At 39.2% G+C, this 22,139-nt stretch overlaps 1 protein-coding gene across 1 annotated transcript in view; it reads right to left on the reverse strand.

The window, feature by feature from the left end:
* Positions 1 to 22,139, reverse strand: part of CPXM2 (carboxypeptidase X, M14 family member 2) — a 78,724-nt gene that overhangs the window by 39,742 nt on the left and 16,843 nt on the right. The window contains exons 2-3 of the mRNA XM_074875491.1: positions 13,061 to 13,170; positions 5,553 to 5,692 (exon numbers count right to left, since the gene is read on the reverse strand). Of these exons, the coding sequence (XP_074731592.1) occupies positions 5,553 to 5,692; positions 13,061 to 13,170 (250 nt within the window). The remainder of the gene's footprint in view (positions 1 to 5,552; positions 5,693 to 13,060; positions 13,171 to 22,139) is intronic.

Genomic DNA, 22,139 nt, shown 5'->3' on the forward strand with positions numbered 1-22,139 from the left:
AAATTACTCCCCTATTCAATTACAAATATGTTGTCTTTAGCAAAAACATCATCAGACACAAAATCAAATCTGCTGGGTATTTATTATTTGCTATCCCTATAGAGTAGCATAAGGAAATCAAACAAGTGACACAGTAAAGAGCATGTAATGGTGTCTATACTAGCTTCTAGTTAACACATAGTTTCAACAGTGATGAACAAAAGTGACCAGTTTAAAAGTGTGTCAGTTTAGAAGCAAGCAATATATATAAGTCATTGTAATTATTCCTTCTAGCCAGCAACACCAATGATTTGTTGTCTCCTCTAACCAACTAACCTTTTAAGCATTGTTGCAGGTTTGCAAGGCATGTGGACTACCCTCCACCCAAAGACGACTTTGAAAATTGCCACCCCTTCATTTTTTTTTTCCATAAAGACAAATATCTTGCATAAAAGTAAAAAATCTTCAATATTTTCATGAGGCTGAAAAGTCTTAAAGGAAACACACTTGGAATTAAGTCTATTTTGATTTTTTCTAAAAATTTCACCATTTTGCTTTGGAATTTGAGCATTCTGCACAGATTCTTTCATCCATGCTTTTTCTTATTGTCAGTTTGTTATTTCATGACATGCAGTGGTAGTGCATAATTTAACACGGTTGAAAGGTTAATTTTAAGAAAAATACATCAAGTCGCAAATACATCTTACTGAAATGTTGCATCCTCTTCTAAAAATCAAAACATCCTCGGTGTTGAAACAGTCTGAAGCTTTATATTACAGTCAGTAGACACTGACTATTTAGATATGTGGGTTTTCTCTTGATACAAATGATGGTGCTGAATTATCAGAAGATAGTTTGGGTTGTGGGAAACATGTTTCCTATGTTTTTTAGATTTTTGCCAAACTGCTAAGAATGATTAATGTTTTCTTTCCCTCTGTCAAGAGAGTGCATATTTTAAACTATCACATCATTGCTTTAAATATATGGCACAATTCCACAGTGATGCTTCCAGTGTCCCACTCAATTACCTCGAATAGTTGTTTAAAGACACTTGGTTCATAAAACTGACAGATGTATTGGCAGAAATATAAAGAATTACATACTGTATTTCTCCCACAAATATTCAGCCATATACCCCCTTGTAGTCCAGCTATGGCACCATCCACATCCCAGAGGAGATGTCACATGCTTTTCTAAAAAGTCACATCACTCACACAACTTTCTCTAGCCTGAGAAAGCAAACAAAACAGCTCTGCAAAGAGGTGTCGCCAACGTCCATCGATTACTGGATATTCATAGTGAAACTGTGGTAACTGCCCAGAGACACTGATCTCCAGATGTTCTCAGTTCATGCAAAGGAACTGATATTCTGCCCAGTCTCAGGGCGTTAGATTTTATTCATATCAACCAACACTTGTGACACTTCTGAGTTTTGGATATTTTCAGTGTAAAAATCAAAAAGAAATCCTGGTTCTTGCAGCTGGGCCCCACTTTATCTGTGAAATTCCACATCTGTAGATCTTCTGGATAATCTAAGCAGAGTTTGTAATTTACAACGATAATTGCCATGATTTCAGGTTTCCCAAGAATGACTGAGGTGCCTGAACAGCAATAGCCCTTGAGTCCACATGCTTGCTTTGGTAAAAGGAAGAACTCCTCAAATTCAGAAGTTTTTGTTCAAAGCCTGGTTTTTCTTGTTAAAGGAGGAAAAAGGAAAAGCAGAAAGATTTGATTCTATGTGACTATCATGGCATTCTCAGCCAGGCAGTTTGAGCATAAAATTTGACTCAGAAAGGTTTTTCCTTAAAAGGAAGTGATTGAACAATTCAAGTATTCATTACTAACCAAGCATGGTTTCCTTCTTTCTTTAGTTAGGTCATCTGTGCTTTCAAGAGCTGTTTCTGCACCTTGGCCTCTTCCTCCTCAAGGCTCTCATGTCTCAAACACAAGAGCCCTAGACAGGCAAGAAGAGCCACAGCCCGGTGGGGAAAGACAGACAAGAAATAGCAACTTTTCAGGTGAAACTGGGAGAGGAATAACTGAGGTGAAGCTGTTCCTGCCAAGATGAAGTGACAACCCCATGCATTTTTGTGTTCTTTGCATTGTGTCAAGTGTAACCTTCAATTCAACATTGCCTATGAAGCTCAAAAAAAAAAAAAAAAAAAGCAAAGATGGATGCAAATAGACTGTCTCTGGTGGAGTGGGCTATCAGCAAAACCAGACTACAGTTCCCAGTGCTGCTATAAAGGAGTAAAGGGTTGCTTCCACCACCAGTATACTAGCTCTGGCTACAGCACTGGACATACAAGCAGAATCAAAGGCCAGACTGCTAATAACTCAAATGCTGCGGCCCTGCAGTGAGGGAAAAAGTTATCTGATACAGGATTCAGCAGGGTGTCCTTGCCTGTCCTCCCTTGTCACTTTACATGTCCTCATTAAGGAAGCTAAAAGGGACCAGGACAGGCACAAATCTGATCTAAGCAGAAGCTCAGAGAGGACTTTCAGTTAGGTAATTTTTTCCACTTTGTTAAAGTTTCTTATTCAATACAAAGAGGGAAAAAAAGGTTGCTTTTCCAATTCTTTATCACTATCACATAATAGCATTAGTGAACTTAACATATATTCTAGTGTCTTGATTTTTTTTTTTTTTTTTGTATAATGCTGGGAAAGTGGCCAAGGCTTAAATAAAAATCTTACCTTGGCTCTCAAGCTTAGCAGGCTTTTGAATCTAATACAACACAGATAAGAGGGGTGGTTTTTGGCTCTCCTACCTGAAATCAAGCTTATTCTCCAACATATGTTTCTATTAGTTACAAAAGCACTATATTCTTGTCACATAACTTCATGAAGTTGGGTAGGTGCCTCAAGTAACAGAATGGCATCTTTTTGTACAAACTTTCATATCATAAACAGTCATTTTTGATACCATCACAGTCAGTAGCTAAGTATAAGAGAAGGAAGCTAATGAGTCTCCTTTGCTTCTAGTGCCCATTATAGCAAAACAGTAACAAAAGAACCTGACCACACCAGTAAAAGTTCTACCAGCCTGTTTCTCCTGGACTGGCCTGCAAAATACAATTCACTGCATGCAACCCCTATGACTACCATCAGGTCATTGTCTCCTGAGTTTGCCACAAGTACCAAAGCTTCCACCAGTGCCTCTGAACCCCATCCCAAGGCAACTTCTGCTCTAAGCTCAGGGTCTACTGTTGTCTGGATTCAATATCTCTTTGCATAGCTCTTCTACACACCAGGATTTCATGGTTTTTTCCTTTTCTCTCACTTTCTTGAGTGCTGGAGGAATTGAGGCAGAAAGTCATACTGAGAAGATCACCTTTCAAATGCAACAATACGAGTAATTCAGAACGCAACATCTGCTATCTTGCTGGGTATGATGTTCCCACGTGCCGAGACCCTGGAAGCCCCAGGAACACCACTCTTGGCCCAGATGAGGGCTGCATGCATCAGCCTAAACTCTTTTGAAAACATGAACACCTACTTTGGTACCTCAGGAAGTACTGAGTTAATTTTAAAATCTAAGGACTTACACATGCAGAAGCAGAGCACAAAACATCAACTACATTGATTTAATCTGCTCAATCTGATGAAGGGAGAGAGAAAATGAGGTGGACTTCAGGGAAGGCAGTCCCACAGCCAAGGCTGTATCAAGAGACACCAAGCGAGATGAAGGCCATCACACTCTGACAAGAAAATCCACCTCCACGGCAGTCGCTTGTGTGTAAATTGGAGGTAGGGAAGGAGATCACTCCTTCCTGGGACTATTTCTCCCCACTCCCCTGGCCTCTCCATGGGGCTGAGCTCAATCTTACAAGACGTGTTTTCCAGGAGACATTAGCCTGCCCCACAGTGCAGCTAGTCCAGTTGAAACTATCTTTGCTCCTATGAAGCAGAAATGGGCCTGTTTCTCTGCAAATCTGAGTAACAATCTAAGAGGAGCCCGTACCTGCTCTCCCAGCATCAACTCTGCTCCTACTGCAGACCCTCAGAGATCTGCCCACCAACTCTTTGTGGGGAAAGAGGGCAAAACCAGGATTCGGTGATTTATAAACCAAACCAAAAAAATCCAACTGTGAATACCAGCTATAAATAGAATGTCAGGTCCTGCTGTAAGCTCGCAATACAGCCAAACTAAAAATAGCAGTATGACAAGACAAAGCAGTGCAGCACTGGTGTCGATACGAACAGCAATGTCAAGAGTATGAATATAGAAAAGAATGAGACTTTGCTACAGTAATTATCTACCTAACACAGAACAATGTGTAATAAATATAGAAACCTTATTGCCAAAAAGGCTCCTATTCCCACAGCCACATTAAAAGAAGTTAAAAAAACCCCAGAAAATTAAACTATAGATGGAAAAAAAAGACTTTTTCTTTTTTCATAGATATAGTGGTATTTTTCTGGTTTGTCTTCTATTATATAGCACATTCATTTTCTTGAGAGGTCTGACCAGAATGGATCTAAGTCTGTCCATCTCCTGCATATTTGGTCAAAAGGTCTAACAGCACAAGTGGGATTATTTGCTCACATAATGCAATGGGACTCAACAAGAATTTAAGAGATTGAACAAACACGGTAAAGATCAGGAGAAAATAAACCATCACCTCCAGTTCCTGTTTGTGCCAGCTGATTGCTGTATTCCTCATATACAATTCTCACCTCATTCACACTGGCTTTATTATAGAGCAATCTGGGGACCTACACTTAGAAGTAGGTCACAAATGAGTAAATTCACACAAACTTGAGCAAAACAGTTATTTCCCAGTGCTGTATACTCCTTCTGTAACACAGCCAGTAACCAGAAAGCTCACAAATGCTTTCAGCATTGGAAGTGGGTAGCACTATCAGACCAAACCTGAGTTCCTGGGCTATGCATGGCTGGATTGCCTCCCTAGACCAATACAGCAAGGCAGGTGCCTTATTTGTGGCAAGCACTCCTTTCTAAAAGCTTTTTAGCAGGCAGGCTTGAATAATGTGGAGTCTTCCTAGCATCCATAAACACAGCACAGCATGCCTGCTACCAAACACTGCAGTCTTGGTCAACACATACTGTGTGGGTTTTGGTTATATTATAAATTCCTCTATAGAACAAAAAAAGTATAGATATAAAATTTGCTTTAATTGCTCATTTAAAAATCATGTTGTTTTGGCATTTTACCAATTATTTGGCGATTGCTTATGTATTAGGAAATCTCAAAGATAACTGGTTATTCTCTAAGATGATAAACTAATAAAGTTAAATATTGAAAAATATTTAGGAAGTTAAATACAAGCAAATTTGACAAGGTGAGGATAAAGGCGTATAATCCAAGGGAATCATGGTGCTTTCTTTGCCAGATGCAGATAATGACTATAAATGTTTGCTACCTTTAAACTTGTATTTTATACCATTCAAAAGCACTTTGTCTTTTACTTTTTCTCCATTCAATTACTTGATGTTACACAGCATTTCCATTCTTTCTTTTTTCCTTGAAGAATCAAAACATAACACAACATGGAGTCCTTGGTCTGAAAGCTCAGAATCTCATGAAGAAACATAAGCATGTACTTACGACCAGAGAGAGTTTCTTCCTTGCGTGATGACTCCAGTGAATTTTGTTAGCCTTCGAGCATCTACTTCAATCCACTGATATGGGTCATTTCTTCCTGCACACCAAGCACCATCATAAAAATCATTTTCGTTAACACCTGCCTGAAAAGAAGGCAAAATTGTCTTCATAAATCAGAACCAAGATACTGAAGGTCTTTCATGGGAAAAAGAAAAGAAAACATGAAGTCATCGCTCATTCCACTTACTCTTTTGGCTCTCTTTTAAGACCCTTGAGACTGTCATTCTCAACAGTTATATGGAGCAACCAAAATATTTTCTTACTGAAGGCAGGGAGGGAAATTGTACAGAGTCCCTTCAAAAAAACTAAGAACTGTTACATATAAACTTAAGTTAGAGTGAGAGAACATGAGCAGAGCTTCAGTTCAGTCCACCTGTCTGTGACCTGATAGAACCTTTATCCAGAACAAATTATCCACATGTTTTTCAGAGTTATGGAAGTCCTAAAAAGCCATCTCCAACCCATGTAAGTAATGATCAGTGCTGGAGCAATCTTCTTTCTCCTGGAAGCAGCAAAGGAGAGTGTAGGGCATCTGGAAACTGTAATACCATTTCCCACCAATTTTCAATCCCATAACTATTAGTATTCATCACTAGGGATATTCAAGCCTTAAGCAAATTAATATCAAAGGTCAAAAATTTAGGAATGCCCAGCTGTACTCCTACTTGTGTACCAGTCTATATCCCAGTTTATGTTGGCAAGAACACCACAAACAACCTTCTCAACATTTCAAAGAAATAGCTGCAAGGTATTTTGAGCAAGCGGTATTCTAAATACATCTGAAATAGCTTTTAAAGAAACATAGCATTTGAGGTCTTCAGATATTTATCTTGTCACTAAAGCCCAGGAAATGTTTGGCACCAAGCTGGCTACTGCCATAAAGAGCACAGAAGCTTTTCCATATCGTCCTCTGAGGCTATGTGTATTTTTATGATATTTCATCTGTATTTAATGTAGATTTACCGTTGTCATCCATGCAATTCCAAGAATGAATATCCTTAAATATTTCGCAAATATAAATGAAGAGTCTGGAAAACTTTGTAAGTTTACATTAAAGACAGATCTTAAAGCTCTGGTATACAGCTATGACCTGTTTGGTGGTATATTTTCAGTTGGTGTGCGTGTATATACAAAATGTAAGCGAAGGACCCAAGAATACAACTCCCAATTAAATTTCCTGAATTATCCCTCAGGTTCCCACTGAGCAGTATTAGCAGATATTGCAGTCATAGCTGGGTTACAGTGACAGAGACTGACAGGTCTGTCTACCTCCATTTTTACAGAAGGTTTCTACTAAAATGGCATTGGGTGGATCTAATGCACAAAGAGAAGATGCAGTTGTTAATCCCTTTTCCCAATGCAACCCTGGTGGCACCTGAAGGAAGTGCTGCAAAACAATTTAATTTATTCCTAAATTTAATTTATAAAACTTCTTGTTTTCTCAGATATTCAAATGTGAGATAGGGCAGCTTAAAATTAGTTGTTTTCCTGCAACTACCAAATTTACATTAAGCCACCTACTTCTATTAACTCTGATATTTTAAAGTGAAATTTGTATAAAAATCACGTTACAAGATACAAAGAAAAACTATTAACAATGGGAGATAAATTCTTCAAGACGAACTGAACAATGGGAAAACATGAGAATATAAATATGATCACTGACCTGAGTTATAACCTTTTACAAGAAAAGGTTTCAATGCATTTTAAAATAAGATGGAATTTGACGTAGCCTTAGGCTTTAAAACCAATGCTTGACAGGAAGCGTTAAGATCTGCAGAGCACCTTGAACCAGCATCATGCTAATCCCCTTCACACTGATGAAATTCCACCAATTTCTGCAGACCAAGTACTCAGATCTTTCATTACTTTAGCTGGCATCTTTGGTCCTCATTCAGACTGAGAATATGTCCCATTGGTGTGATGCTCATCAGGATGTAAAGCTCTCCTCCACATTACAGTGAGAAGAGGGAAGCAGAGCAGAGAAAAAAGAGCTTATTTGCAAAAAAACCACCCAACCCTAAATTACATACTCAAGTCTCCACAGTTTCAACTGGACTAAGCATGTGTTTAAGTTGTATAGCAAATATGGGGAGTCTAAAGGACATGTTTACAGTTACACACAACTTAAAATACTATTGCCTTAAATAGGGACAAAGAAAACATAGAAAAAAGAAACTGTGCTGCTACTTCTTCCTGCTTTCTTATTTTCTGACATCAGCTTCTCTGAAGCTAAAAGAATATTTTGACCAGGTAAAAATAAGCAGGTGTTTGCATATAACTATCACAGAGTACTACCTAAAAAAAAAAAAAAAGAGTTTAATCAATGAGAAGTTCTTATTAGAAATATTTCCAAAGGAAAAGACTTCCAATAAATTTACATTGAAATGTCTCTTTTCAAGCTTCAAGTCTGTATTTTTGCTTGAGGTCCTTGAGGTTTTGAATTTGCCCTATAGCCACTTCAAAATATTGTTTCTATGAAAAACCTTTATAAACTTAATCAAATATTTAGTAGTTAAAATTACGATTCATTTTCTTTGGAAAAATTTTCATTCCTGAAAGATGAGAACAATTGCCATCAAATGTTCAATCAAATAATATAGATCAAGACACCTTTTCTCAGGAAGATGTTTACTTGAATTTAAAAACTGTATATTGAATTAACAGAGATAATTGATTCAAGTTATAGCATACATAACTTTAAGCTATATGTTTTAAACACATTCTCTTCATAAGTAGAAGAGTGAAGGAGCTAATGAAAACTGGAAGGACTAGGTCTTAAGAAAACCCTTTTTTCCTTCACTGAATTTTTAGAACAGCTCAAAGTCTAGTTCATATTTCACTTGCGGCCAAATGCAAAAACATTTCTCAATATGCAGTTTCTTACAAAAAAATACCTTTTTGATGCCTTTTTTTGTGTGACTCCTGAATAAGTTATCTATAGATGTGAATGTTTAAAATTGTAATTCAAATAAAAGAAATCAACTGCTTATTATGTACCCAGAAACCAAGATGAAGGGAAACTAAAAGGTTACGATTCCTTTACAAACAATATGGCTTCTGATTTTAATTCATGTTTCTCTTCTGAGTTAGAGATGTGTAAGACAGAATAAACACTTTCTCACATTACCACTGTTCCAAAAGTCTTATTCTATAATGAGGAGAAAGATATTACTGTCTAAATGTATTCAAATGCAGAAAGAAATTTCAGTCTTCTGCCACAAGTCAGCTGGAGCAGCAGTAAAAATATACCTAATATCAAACCACTTCTGCTTAAATTCTTTTCCATTCCCAGTAGGGTGATCACAAACATTATTTTACCATTGGAAGTTTGGGAGGGGAGAAAAAAAGCAGCATTACTCATCACAGGTATTTATAGCAACCACTGCCAGTAGAGAAGAATTAAAGCAAACAGGCTGAAAGTAGAACTTTAATAATTTTGTCTTTTGCTTGTGTTTTGATAATGGAGCTTTTCAAAAAGAACTAGTGAAACAAAGAACTGAAAAGACAAAAAGCAATACATCCTGCTTGTTTGCATACACGATTGCATTTCTTGGTTAATCTTCAACGTTGTTTGGAATTCTCCAACCATGAAAATGAGGAAGCAGAAGAAACATAACCTGACTAATTATTTCAGGTTTTAACCACTGCTAATTATTGTACAAGTGACAAATACTAATGGCTTTTATCCCTGAAGGCAAAGCGCCTCAGTGAATATTATTTTATGCTATGATTTTTCCTGATGAGGTTAAATTACTACTGGTTGTGCCACTATTGCAATTGCAAGCTAGATCTCCAATATACAGGGCTCTAGTAGCATTGTTCCTGCCCTCAAGAGGTCCCAACTCAATCACCACATTCATACAGGACTGGGAGCAAAATCAGGTCCTGCACAGCACAGGGTCACAAGAGAAGCAGATCTCAGAAGGTCTTATCCAGTCCTGCTAAGCCTGTCCTCCTTTAGAATAAAGCATACACCGACTAATTTCATATGTTTCAAGTAATCTAAAAAGAAAAAAAAAAAAATAACCCTCAGAAGCCTTTGAAAACCTTCATTATTCTGCAAATTCCCTGTGAATTGAAGTAGTGCCAGTTACCTGGGGTGAGCCCTAAGCTTCTCAGCTAACTTTGCATCAGATGATGAGGTTGAGCAGAGTGTAGATTTTGTCTTATTTTGGGGAGGAAAACAATAGTCACATGAATATTGTGATGGCGTTGCAGTGATACCCAAACCATGCCACAGGGGCAGCAGCCCATAAAATTGCTCATCACCATACATATAGCATAGTGTTCTGGTGAAACTTCAGCAGCAACATCAGCCCCTCAGAGTCTCTCTGATTTGGGCCAAGGGTTTTTCTTCATGTGCAGTACTAAACAGCATGAAAACACAGCCGCATAAATACCAGTGCCTTTTGCCTTTCCCCAGCATGCTGCAACCTGACCTTTTGAGCAGCAAAGAGAAATCACCAGGGACCTCGTTACCCATCTCAGGGGAAACCTGATCACTCCCTACAACTCCTGAAAGGAGGTTGTAGCAACGTGGGTGTCAGACTCTTCTCCCAAGTAAAAAATGATAGGACTAGAAGAAATGGCATCAGGTTGCTCCAGGGAAGGTTTAAATTGAATATTAGGAAAAATTTCTTCACAGAAAGGGTTGTCAAGCATTGGAACAGGCTGCCCAGGGAAGCAGTGGAGTCACCATCCCTGTAGGTATTTAAAAGATGTGTAGATGTGACACAGTTCAGTGGTGGACTTGGCAGTGTTAGGTTAACAGTTGGACTCAATGGTCTTTTCCAACCTAAATGATTCTATGATCTGACACGTCAGTCACCTGTAGTACCTACTCTTGGTTATAAGCATATATCTTTTAAAAGCTACTGAAATTCAGAAGTCTTAATGCAAAGTAAAATTAACCACTGAAGCCAAGTGACAGGGAAGAGATCTGCAAATTCTAAGTGGTTTTGAAAAATTTGAAAGCACTACTAATTTTAAGCTAATCCCAAAGAAACAGTACCTAAAGAAAAATAAATGCAAGCCCATACTTTTCACACTGCCAGTCATGGTGGTAACTCTAAGTGGTCAGGTGCCTTAGGGAATTACTGCAACTATAGTATACAGATAAGCTTTCAGTAAGGTAAAAGCTTTTGATTTGAGAATTACTATTTATCTTTATTAGAGGTAAAGGTATAGTAGAGAAAGAGGGCTACATTTAAACAAGAAAAGTAAGCCAGAGAAGTCACTTTGCTATAAGTCAGGTGTTGGTTTATTTGTGTATGAGCATCCCCCAGTCCTGGGATCAGGTAAGTCCCTATAACAGAAAAGAGTAAAAACAGCTTTTGGATAATAAGGAGAATCAATCCATGCAGAATTTTCACAGCTCAGGAACACTAAAATATGTATCAAGCAGAAGTGTGACACTGTGAAGCCTTTTTTCACAGGAAAAGAAGCACCATTTTTGAATGAAGAAGAGCAAAAACCCAATTTGTACTGGACAGAAGGTCCTTTCACCTGAGTCTCTGTGCAGCACTCCAGGGAGGGCACAACAGCCCCCGTGCCACAGAGGTGGGGAGCTTATGTTCACAATAAATGCAAGAAACCACTGCCACAGACCTGGCAAAAGCATTTCAGCATTTCACCACCTACCCAGGAGGTGATGGTGGGATGGGAGAAATGCAGGCTCTGAGGTCCTAGTACACAGGACACCACAAGAAACACATGTGGTCTCATCCAAGCCCCAGGAGCTTTCAGGAAGGAAGAGCTGAATGGCACCTCACTTCTGCTTACTTCCCAGAAAAGACTGTCTCCTCAGCTTCTGCTGGAGGCTCTGGACTACATTTAGGGGAAACATCATCCATAGGTAAGACTCTTACACTTCTCTATTTATTTTAATGTAGTGTTACTGGTGATGACAGGACACCTGATTAGATGGACTCCTGGTCTAAACCAGTCATCCTTGTGTTTAAATAAACTGGACTTTAACACTAGCATGAAAGATGAGGAATGACAACCAACAGAGAATTCACAGTCTTCGGTCTTATGCCACCATATAAACAAATCTGTAGTAAGATAATTAAACATTCCTATAAAACCTATCTGAATATCATCTGCATACCATTTTTGTGTTCATGTGGGGTTTTTTTCCTAGCAGAGAAAAATGGAGAAGCAAACTACCTCATTCACATTAAAAAAGAAATTAAATATGAAGACTACAGGTGACACTCAGATCTCAAAAAAAATTCAGTATGAAGGCTGCAGATAAGACCTCACATTGCACCCAATCTGCTGTACCTGCACACTAATTTGGAGAAGAAGAGCCCATTCCTACCTCTGTACTGGTGTCTTGCTACTCACCTCCAGCTGGCTCTGCTGTTTATGTAGCTGTATAGCAAAGTGGTTTACTGAGCTTTCTGACCAACATTAATTCCTTAAAATAAACAACAAAAAAAAAGGGGGGGTGGGTGTATTTTTTTTTTCCTCTGTAGAGAAGCTCACAGAGCTGTTTGTACAGAGACATTAGAAGAAGCTGAAGTAAAGGGGGGCAGTGGGATTTTAACCTAAGAGTTTTCTCTCCTTCCAGCAGCTGCCCACCATTACACTGCAGTGGGCACCATGTGAAATTGCACTGCTGATTAGAGCTCATCCTTCCTAGTCCAAATTTTAGTTCAGTAACTAACAAACCCCTTCAGCTGGAGAAAAAATCTAACAGAGGGTCTAATAATAAAAGGTAACTAATAAATAAACTTTAGAGATTTTTCACTGTTGACTTGGTGTTAATATCCTGTTTATGAGTTTGAGTTGTACTCCTTTATGCAAAAGTAGCATTTTTACACTGGAATAGACTGCAATTCAGAAAACAGCACTAATAAAGTGGAAAACGCAAGGAATGGGAAAACAGAATTTGGTCCTGCAAAGCACCTAAGTACATCTTTAATATTAAAGAAATAAAGCTAAACCAGATTGTAGGCTAGTGACTTCTGAATTAAAGCATTTTTTGGTAGTATAATCATTGCTTCTGAAAAACTGCCTTGGGGCAAGTGCTTTACTTGAAACCACATTTCCAATTAACCATTGTCATTAACTACAGGCAAACAACAAAAAACCCAAGTTGCTGTGTGAGCTTCCTTCCAGGCTGATTGTTAAGGGAGCTGGGACAATTTCCTGCAGCTGGGAAGGGAGCAGCTCTGGACTGCTTCCATCCTTGCTTGCTCATAGAGGTCTGTTTGGATTTGAACCCTCAGCACACTAAGTCTGGATTTTTTTCTAACTAAGCCCCACAAATGTAAAGGTTATCCATCAACCTTATTCACATCTGTAATTCCAGTGTTTTCCCTTCATTTGAATTACATGAGCTGACAAAGTAGTCAGAACTGATAACCATCCATTGGGTCTTTTTATACAACAGTACAACAACCTTAAGCCATTCTCCCACTTAGGAGAAAAATTGATGTTACCTGAATATTAAGCCTTCCTCTGTGGGCCCCAAGGCCATATCGCTTTGCTGTAGAGGCATGGAGCTGGAAGTCAGTAATTTTTAATGTCTCTAGACCAAGCGGAGGACAATCTACAAAACAAAAGATTGATTAAAATTAATTAAAAAAAAAAAAAAACAACACACAAAACAAACAAGTATTCAAAGCTCCTGGATTTCAATTGTGCCAAACTAACTGGGGTCCTCAGCTGGTGCAAATGAGCACAGCATCACTGAAGTCAATGAGAAATGGCAGCTCTCAAAATCACTGAAGGAATGCTGATTTACCCCAGCTGAGGATCTGGCTTTTTGAGGGTCTCAGTTATTACTGATTTCTATACACTTCAGTTTTTCACGGATATGCACAGTATTTCCTGTCAAGTGCTTTTCAGTACAAAAAGCCAGTAAAATGGCCTTTTATTTTTATTTTTTATTTTTTATTTCTTTTTTATTTTCTTTTTCATCTCTTGTTTTGATTTCCGCCCCCACCCCCCCACACCCCCCCCCCCCCCCACCCCGTACTCATTCCAAGCTACTGTATGAAGTTATGTTTCTAATTAAAATCTGTTCTGGAAACTTCAGTGACCGTCCCTCGCATTGCACAACAGCATCTGTTACAGAGGTCTGGGAGGCCGGACAGTGATCTCTGCAGAGGTAATGACTAAGCACAAAAAGGGCAATTTTGAAACAAGGGGCCATCTCTCTAAGCTCCAAATTGTGCAAAGCCTTGAAGAAAGAAAAGCAGATGACATTATTTTAGCAGCTAGCCAGCAGCACAGCAAACTAAGGCCTGGAGCTCTGGCTTTGGAAGATAATACATTGGAAAGAGTCTACTTTGTGATTATCAGAAAAATATTCTGCTCTAAAATGACCCCAGCCACCACAGCATTTAAGTCCCTCACAATGCTTAGCATATTTATCCTCAAGATATCATGGTGAGATGGGGAAGACCCACTCTCAGTGTTTCACAGGAGGTGAACAAAGCACTGTGAGGCACTTTGGGAGCACCTAAGTTGTACAGCAGAGCACAATTTAGAGACTCTTAAGTCAACGGCAGCTGGAATTGGAAAGTCTGCATGCAGCAGAGGTGGAAAGCAGTGTCATTATTTAGATCAGGTACTTGTTAGGTTAGACTAGGTTTTGCACTGCTGTGGCCATATCACTTCTGGGTTTGGATAGAGGACAAAATTTTTCTGCAGTCGAGTGTGGGAGGTTTGCTGTAACCTGCACAACAAGCTGTGACAGAGACAGGAGACAAGCACCAGCCATGGAGCGCAGGCCACACTTCCAGTCCTCAGGCCACCCCTCCAGTCTCCAAATCATCCCTCCTCACCGTCTGCCTGACAGCTGGGATCATGGTCTGACTTGTGCCACAGTTGCTGGAGATTTGTCTAAGAGTTCACTCCTATGCTCTATGCCTGTATCCCACTTACATATATATTTTTAATCACTCACCAAAATTTCATGAGTGTACATACCTGAGAATCTCATCCTGGCCATGTCTAACTTTCAGGTGTAGTTTTGCATTACTGTGCACAAACTGGCAAAACGTATGAGACTTCCTTGCTCATCCTTAGCTCATAACAACCTAAAATCCCTCACAAAAAATGTTACATGCTGTCAGTTCACACTAGTAGCTCTTTGTTCATCGCTAGGAAAGTTCTCACACAAATCCAGGGCCAAATAGCTCCATCAGAGGCAGTGAAGACAAATGTTAAATATTAATGTATTTTCTAAAGTACCAACAGTGATCTTAGTCTTACACGAGACAAAATGTAGACAGTTCCTCATTTCAAAGAGCTTTCAATCTAATTATCCAAAACAGAGAAGAGACAGGATGTATAAGAAAAGCCAGAAGAAGGAATAGCTCAGAGGATTTTTATTTCATTGGCTGATTGTTTTAATTGCATTTCCTCATAGAGTGTTTCATCCTTCACCATACTCCAACAGAAAGAAGTCTCAGGCTCTGACAGATCTCTACTGGGAGTAAATTATATAGCTGGGAACTGCCTGCTTTTCTTTAACACGTTCAGTCCTCAATACAGGTTTGGAAATCAATCTCAGTGTAATCCTGCAAATGCTTTTGCACTTGGGTATATTTTGCTCTGTGAACAGTCTCACCATTCCCAGGCACTCAAAAGCTCCCCAGAAGTACCCGTGCCAGGTCTAAGCTGAAAATAAAAGCAAGCTGCTTTTTATGTACTCTGTTCATAAAATAACATTTAATTCAGTTTATACCGCACCTAACAAGGCTGAGGGGCAGTCTACAGGTACTGGTAGGAGTTAATAAAAAAGTAGAAAATTTCCCGCAAAGGGAATAGCCAGCTCCATCAGCAGGGGATCCACTGAAGCTCGGTCTCTTCCAGATTGCGTGTCTCAGCCCGTTCTCTGCTACTGAACAGGAGCAAGGGCTTACAGAGCTGCCCCCCAGGCAGTCAGCACATCGCTGCTCTGCAGGACACACAGCCATGCGATCTGCAGTCCCTTTCCTCATCACTGCTCTCTGCCGTATGGAGACCTATTTTCATGAAACATGTAGGAAATGCACTATTTTTGAGCCTGGCAGCTGTCAGACTTGGCTAAAGTTACCTGGAGTGACATACACCTGCCAGTGCCTGTACGAGGAGTGGGTTTGCTTTTATTCAGACTGAAATGTTACTAACTTACTGTAAAACTGCAATATTCTTGAGTTGCCTGTGGATTTCAGGGAGGGTTTCTTAGACCACAAGATGGGTATTTACAGGCTGAAAAAATTGCCTGTATATATTTGTGTGTATTATCTCTGTTTCTAGAGAAACTGAAGCCTCATAATAGACTCAAAAGTGTTCATGTGGATCTCAGTTAAACATGCCTGACTGCTCTTTATTTTTCAAGGACAAATTATTTGTATTGTCTGTGAATGCATCAGATTAACAGGCCAGTATTATGAAACGCTCAATTTAACAGGAGCAAGATTAGGCTCTAAGAGCAGGCCCGAGCTATCTACGATATGCAGTATAGATACCTTTGATAAAAACTGCAATACATTGTTAACAATACACTGTCCTTTCTTGGTGTGTTCAAGCCTTACAGTATTTCAAGTGAAATAATTAGGATCTTTACTATCAATTCAATAGTATCCAGGAATCTATTTTTTAGTGTTATTTATATAAATTAGTAGGAGATCACCTATCTTGCTTTCTCTGGAAGTGAACTAGACTTTAAACTGTGACTTCACTAATGTACCAAACCATGTAAAGATTTTTTTTCTTTTAACCTGGTAAGAAAAATCAAGTATTTTGCTCTAATACTTGACTGAAAATTAATGAAAAGCATTCCTTTCACAGTTGGCCCCTCTTTTTCCAGTGACCATCCCAAACTGGGAACAGAGCAGCAGGATTCTCCATAAAAGACGATTGACCTTTAGATGTTTCCATCTGTGCAGCTCTGCACAGGGATGATATTCTTGGAGTCCTCAAGCCTATTGTTTGCGGTAGGTTTGATGTATGGAATTTGTGCTATTTTCCACAAGAGAAGACCTTTGATTTTGCTGTTAAGTGAAATTACGTCTTCTATTTATAGCCGTAATATTTGATTATTAACACTTTAGGAATATTACTTTTTTCCACATACATATGAATTCCAGCATCAATAAAGGGATGAAAAGAGCAGCATATTAGACCAAAACATCAGTCTGTAATGTACAACAGAGATGGTGGGGGCAAATTTTTCAGTATGGCCTCATCTGATTAACTCCAAATTACTCATTATAATACAACAAAATCCACCTAAGGTTACCATTTCACTACCAAAAAAAAAGTCCTGAGTCATATTGTGAATTTAATTTTAGATAAATTATTTTGTTGGTGTGTGTGTCCCCTGCTTCTTAAAGCCAATAAAGTTAATCAAGACAACTTATTTTTGAAAAACATACAGGAAAAAGAAACTGATTTATGGCATTCATAAAGACTATACTTTTAAAGTATTGCTTTAATATATTTTATTTAACTTGAAGAAATCTTCCATGTAACAATGAAAATTGCCACACAATCAATAAGACTGTCTTAATATTTCTGGAATTGGGTAGCATGAATAAACAGAGCAGTTCATACCTTATATATTCAGCTGGAAATCACCTAGTTATTTCCAGCCATTTCTTTAACTGTTTGAAAAAATAGTCATTATAAAATGCAGGAAATTCAACTATGGCTTTGGAAGACACTTAAATCCACATACTGTGTACATAACAACCTCCTAACGAAATGCAGCTAGAGTATTTATGTTTCAGAGAGACTGAAAAGCAGGCATTAAGCTTGCAGGTGCAGGGAAGAAGCTGAGTTATGGACATTTCTCTCTTCCTGGCCTATATCCAACCATGATTTTTTGTGTGATTTGCAACCATGAATAGGTATTTACTTTAAAAACAAGCCATTAATAAGATGTCTGGATCAAATTAATTAATTCCAAGACCTAAAAAGGGATGGGGCTTGGATTCAGACTTAATAACATCTGCATCTTGAGCAGTGTTGTTGTGAGGTTTCCATTTCAAAATAACTTTCCTATTAGCTATGTTAAGTGGTTATATCTCAGTGTCCATTATTTTCAATTATGCTTCTACTTGCCAGACAGATGATTATATCTCAGCTGAGGGCACCAAGGCATTTCTGATACTTCGACACCATTAGCAATCACCTGTCCCTTGAAGTCAGGAGGGGGAAACACTTGAGAATTATTTCAGTCACAACCTCATCTCTTGAAATTTGAATTTAGCAGTTATAATTCAGGGCTTGCCTATACTGTGAGCAGTACCTGAAGGAGCTACTGAGCTCCCTTCTCAAACCAGCATCAAGTCAACTTGCAATCTCAGCATGGCTCTGTGCAAGCATATTAGCCCAGGTTTGAAAGCAGTTTCAGTCCCATGGTAGCTGTGCCCTACTGATGCAGCACCTTCCACTGAAACTCTGGTCAAAAAGCCCACCTTCTGCAGAGTCAGTTTGGTTGTCTTTACACCTGCAGTATGCTCTGCTGCAACATTAGCTGTTCTTTATGACAAAACTGTATTAACAGGGATTCTTAGAAACATATTAATTCCAGAAGTAGAAGATATACATATGAGCAGGGCAAGGAAAACACTTCTGTTCATCTTTATTGCCTAAATTATTCATTTATTTTATTTTCTTCTGATCTAAATAAAGATTGTCAGATAAGCACAGATTGCCATTATAGCTCTTGTATCTAATAAGGATGCATTTAGGAAATCATTCTGTACTGTTCTTTTGGAGGCACAGCAGACAAATGACTGCTTTATTTAAAGAATATTTTCCATCAATTTAGGAATATGTTCAGTTTTTCAAATGGAGAGGAAAAAAAAGCATCATGTTTCCTCTTCACTTATATTTTTAAGAGCCATACCTATAATCCTTTTCAATTCCCGCAAGTCTGTTCTTGTCTAACTCGTCATGCACAGTGATACTCAGATCCAGAAATGGAGAAATATCAGCATTGTGCAGGCTGATGGTCTTGACATTTGGAGGCAGAATGTACTCTGGCTATTTATTTTTTATGATTCTAAAGGTGTTTAAGCTCCAGGAGCTTTGTCATTTTAAAATATGTAAGAATCCCCTTGCACTTCAAAATGTTTGTTTGGGGAGAAAGGATGTTACACTACAGAGATACAGAAGTTCAGAGAAGACAAGAGGAGGTCAAAGCAGCGCTGATGGTGAGTTAACACAGAATTTTCTCTATGCAAAGAATGGTTTAGTGACAGGATTTTTTGGTTTTGCTCTTGGTATCTGTAGCTTTGCATTTGGGGCTTGAGCTTCCACCACCAAAGTCAACAGAACATCACTGTGATAAATCTGAAGACCGCATCACCCTTCCAGTGTAACTGATTTCTTTAAGTTGTGCATTTTCCATCAAAACATACACAGCCAGTATGATTTTCAGTAATGCAACACATCCCAAGTTACTACTGTGTTTGACAACTGACACTGAAGTATCTTTAAAAATTATGCTGGTCAGTTTAGAGGGTCAAAACCATGTTGAACATCTTGGCCTTAGTGTGGCCAGAATTTGCCCAAGTCAGGGGAAGACAGTGGCCTGCAGGTACCTACAGCAACAGACATGATTTGTCACTGTTGGAAGGGAAGCAGGTATGGTGCCAGTGTAATGTGCTCTGGGATGCTATTTCTATTTCTAGTAACAACCTAGCAATGTAATTAATACCAGTTTCTTCCTTCTGTAAACACATTTGCCTACCAGACTTGGCTACAGACTCATCCTTTCTCTGAAGACCTTGTTCTCTGGGTACTCAACACATATCTTGCCAAAACAGTATGGTCAGATATCTCATGGCAGAATCCCATGTAATAAGACAGATTTAGTGTTAGGTTTTGATTCCCTGTTTCTTTTTCTGGTCCATCCCAGGGTAGATGCAGAATTTAGACTTTGTTTAACCAAAATGCTTAAACATATCATACTAATCATACTATTCTTAGATCTTTATGGTCTTGGACTAAAATTCTTAATGAGGTCAATATAATAAATTTTGCCCTAATAGCTAACTTTAGAGCTTTTCCTGTGTAAAGCATCGGTAATTCATCTTTCAACAACAGAAACTTTTAATGGAAACTCTGGCAGTCTAATTCCTATCTCAAATAATACTTAGGTCACAGGTATGCAAAGTATTAGTACTGCAGTGCACCTGAAAGGTGAAATTACAGTAAAAGCAGATTTCTGCTGACCTGCTACTTGCTGAAAATATCTTTTGATTGCTTTTCTGTGATGGACAGCCTTTGTGGGGGCTGATTTAAACAGAACAAGGTTCGCCATTTTCTAAATAATTTGTTATATTTACAGTCTTAGGACATTTGTGGGGGAATGTGGTCTAGCTAAATTTTGCTGTTTTGATGATGTGATCGTGGAAGTGTGAAATTTCCACAGATGTTCATGAGTCACGCTCTATACTTGGTATGGCCCAGCTTTTCCCTGGAAACAGGTCCAAGGATTTCAGTCTGAGCAGTTTTCTGACTTTGTTCACATCCAAAGCATTGTTAGCAATACATACTAGTTTATTTTCTGGCCTGAATTCAGGCCACCAGCCCCTACGCACCTAGATTAATTGAAGCAGTACAGGCAGAGGAAGGTTCTTCAAGCACACACAGTTTGGTTTTATTTGCTTTTCCTTACAAACCCATTCCCAGAGCACTAAAAGAACAAAGCAAGCAATGTGCACTTACAACAAATCCCCTATATAGTAGTTAAAATACTGAATTATAGTCCCAGATCAAAGATCAAATAAAGGATTAAAAAGATGCCAAAATTTTCTATCGTAAGACAACATCAATTGTTCTCTAATGTTGCATCAAAGCTGTATATTTTTCTAGGACTAGCAACAAATACTGCACAGGGGTTTAAGACGTCAGGGACTGCTCTCAGAAGGAAAGGACAATATTTATGACAGAACTGCAACACACATTTATCCTTATGGTTGCTATTGAAGATTAAACACGTTTGGTTAGAAGCCACAAAACCCAACTCTCTCAGGGGGTCTGACCCAAAGCTTTCTTAAATCAGGAGGAACATTTTCATAGGCTCTAAGTGAGGGTGAAACCTGAATGAAGTTCCCACAAATGTTACCCATCTGATATCTCAGAGCTGGTTTTGATGATCAGATATGCCTCTTCCTTGTAACCATCCTCTCCAGGGGCTGCCTCTGGGCCAAGGAGCTGTGTTTTGACAGCCTCCTAGACTGCGGGGGAGGGAGGTGCTTTTTAATCCTAGCTTCCTCTGAAGGCACCACTTTGTCTTCCAGGTAAACACACTCCTTTCCCTGCTAGAAGTCTCACCCGAAGATTTGCTGCAATGGTCTTTCCTGTTTCTGGCACTACCCATGCTTCAAAACTGAACCAGCTCTTTAGGATGATAGTTACAGAGAGGTTGCCAATAGCTCCTGTCTGACGGCACAAGGCCAGTCCTGGACAGGGAAGGTGTCCATTGGAGTCAGAGGCAGCAGACAGGGGTGAAAGCTCCGAGACTGTTTCAAGACCACCAAAGTTCTGTCCTCATCATATCTGATATTAGTGACACACCGAGCCCTGCTGTGGCACAGACACTGTACACTTCCATACTTTCTTTACACCACCTAAACACTGTGCACCAGCTGGCAGGATTGGGCACTACAATTACTTGAAAAGTTGCAAGGTACAGACTCTATGCAAGGGTAAAAGTGTCTCTTCTGCTTCCAAAGTTGAGGGAAAATTCAGCAGTTAAAGGCAAATAAAGAATAAGAATTATCTTGATCCTTTCAATCAGGTCTGACATGAAACCAAACATTTCTGAGATTCAGAATGTTCACCTTTTTTTTTTTTTTTTTTTAAACTTTCATTACTTTTCACATTTTTGCTCCCTCACAAACTCAGGCTGTGGCTTGTTCTAGATGCAACAAAACCACACATTTAGCAGGAGGAGCTTCTATTATTCCTGTCACAGCTGGAAGGAGGAATTTTCAGGAAGCCTGTTCTCTGGGAGTTTTCTGGCCAAGCTTTCCCACTCAGGAGGCTCATCTAAACTCTAGATACTATATACATTCCCTGAACTGCCTACTGCTGCCATCGTACAGCTTGCCTAGGAGATGATGTGATTTATGACATAGACAATGCAGGAGCCTGATCCCACATGCACGAAGTCAGGATGCTTGGGCACAAGAAGCATTTCCCATTTTTTCCTCCTGGCTCTGTTTCTTGCTGCCTGTGGTCCTTCTGCCTGGGGGGAAAGAAGCAACCACACCCATGAATGCCTGCAGACAGCAGCCTCCTCCAGGTGGGTAGGTATAGCTTTAGCTGGCTTCATCTCTCTCTCCCCACATCTCTTTAGGAGAAAAGAAAGGCAGAGGAAGGGGAGTTGCAGATGAGCATCCCAGAGTTTCTGCCTCACTGCCCATGGGAACACCACCTTGCTGACCTGACATGGGAAAGGACGAAGGTGGGAATCATATTGCGAACATGGTCATGGTGTCCAGGCCATTAACAAAAGAAACGATGCGAGAGGACAAGCTGCATTCAGTGCAGACCATCAGCATACAG

This window comes from Strix uralensis, chromosome 7 (genome assembly GCF_047716275.1).
Source record: "Strix uralensis isolate ZFMK-TIS-50842 chromosome 7, bStrUra1, whole genome shotgun sequence".
Lineage (NCBI taxonomy): Eukaryota > Metazoa > Chordata > Aves > Strigiformes > Strigidae > Strix > Strix uralensis.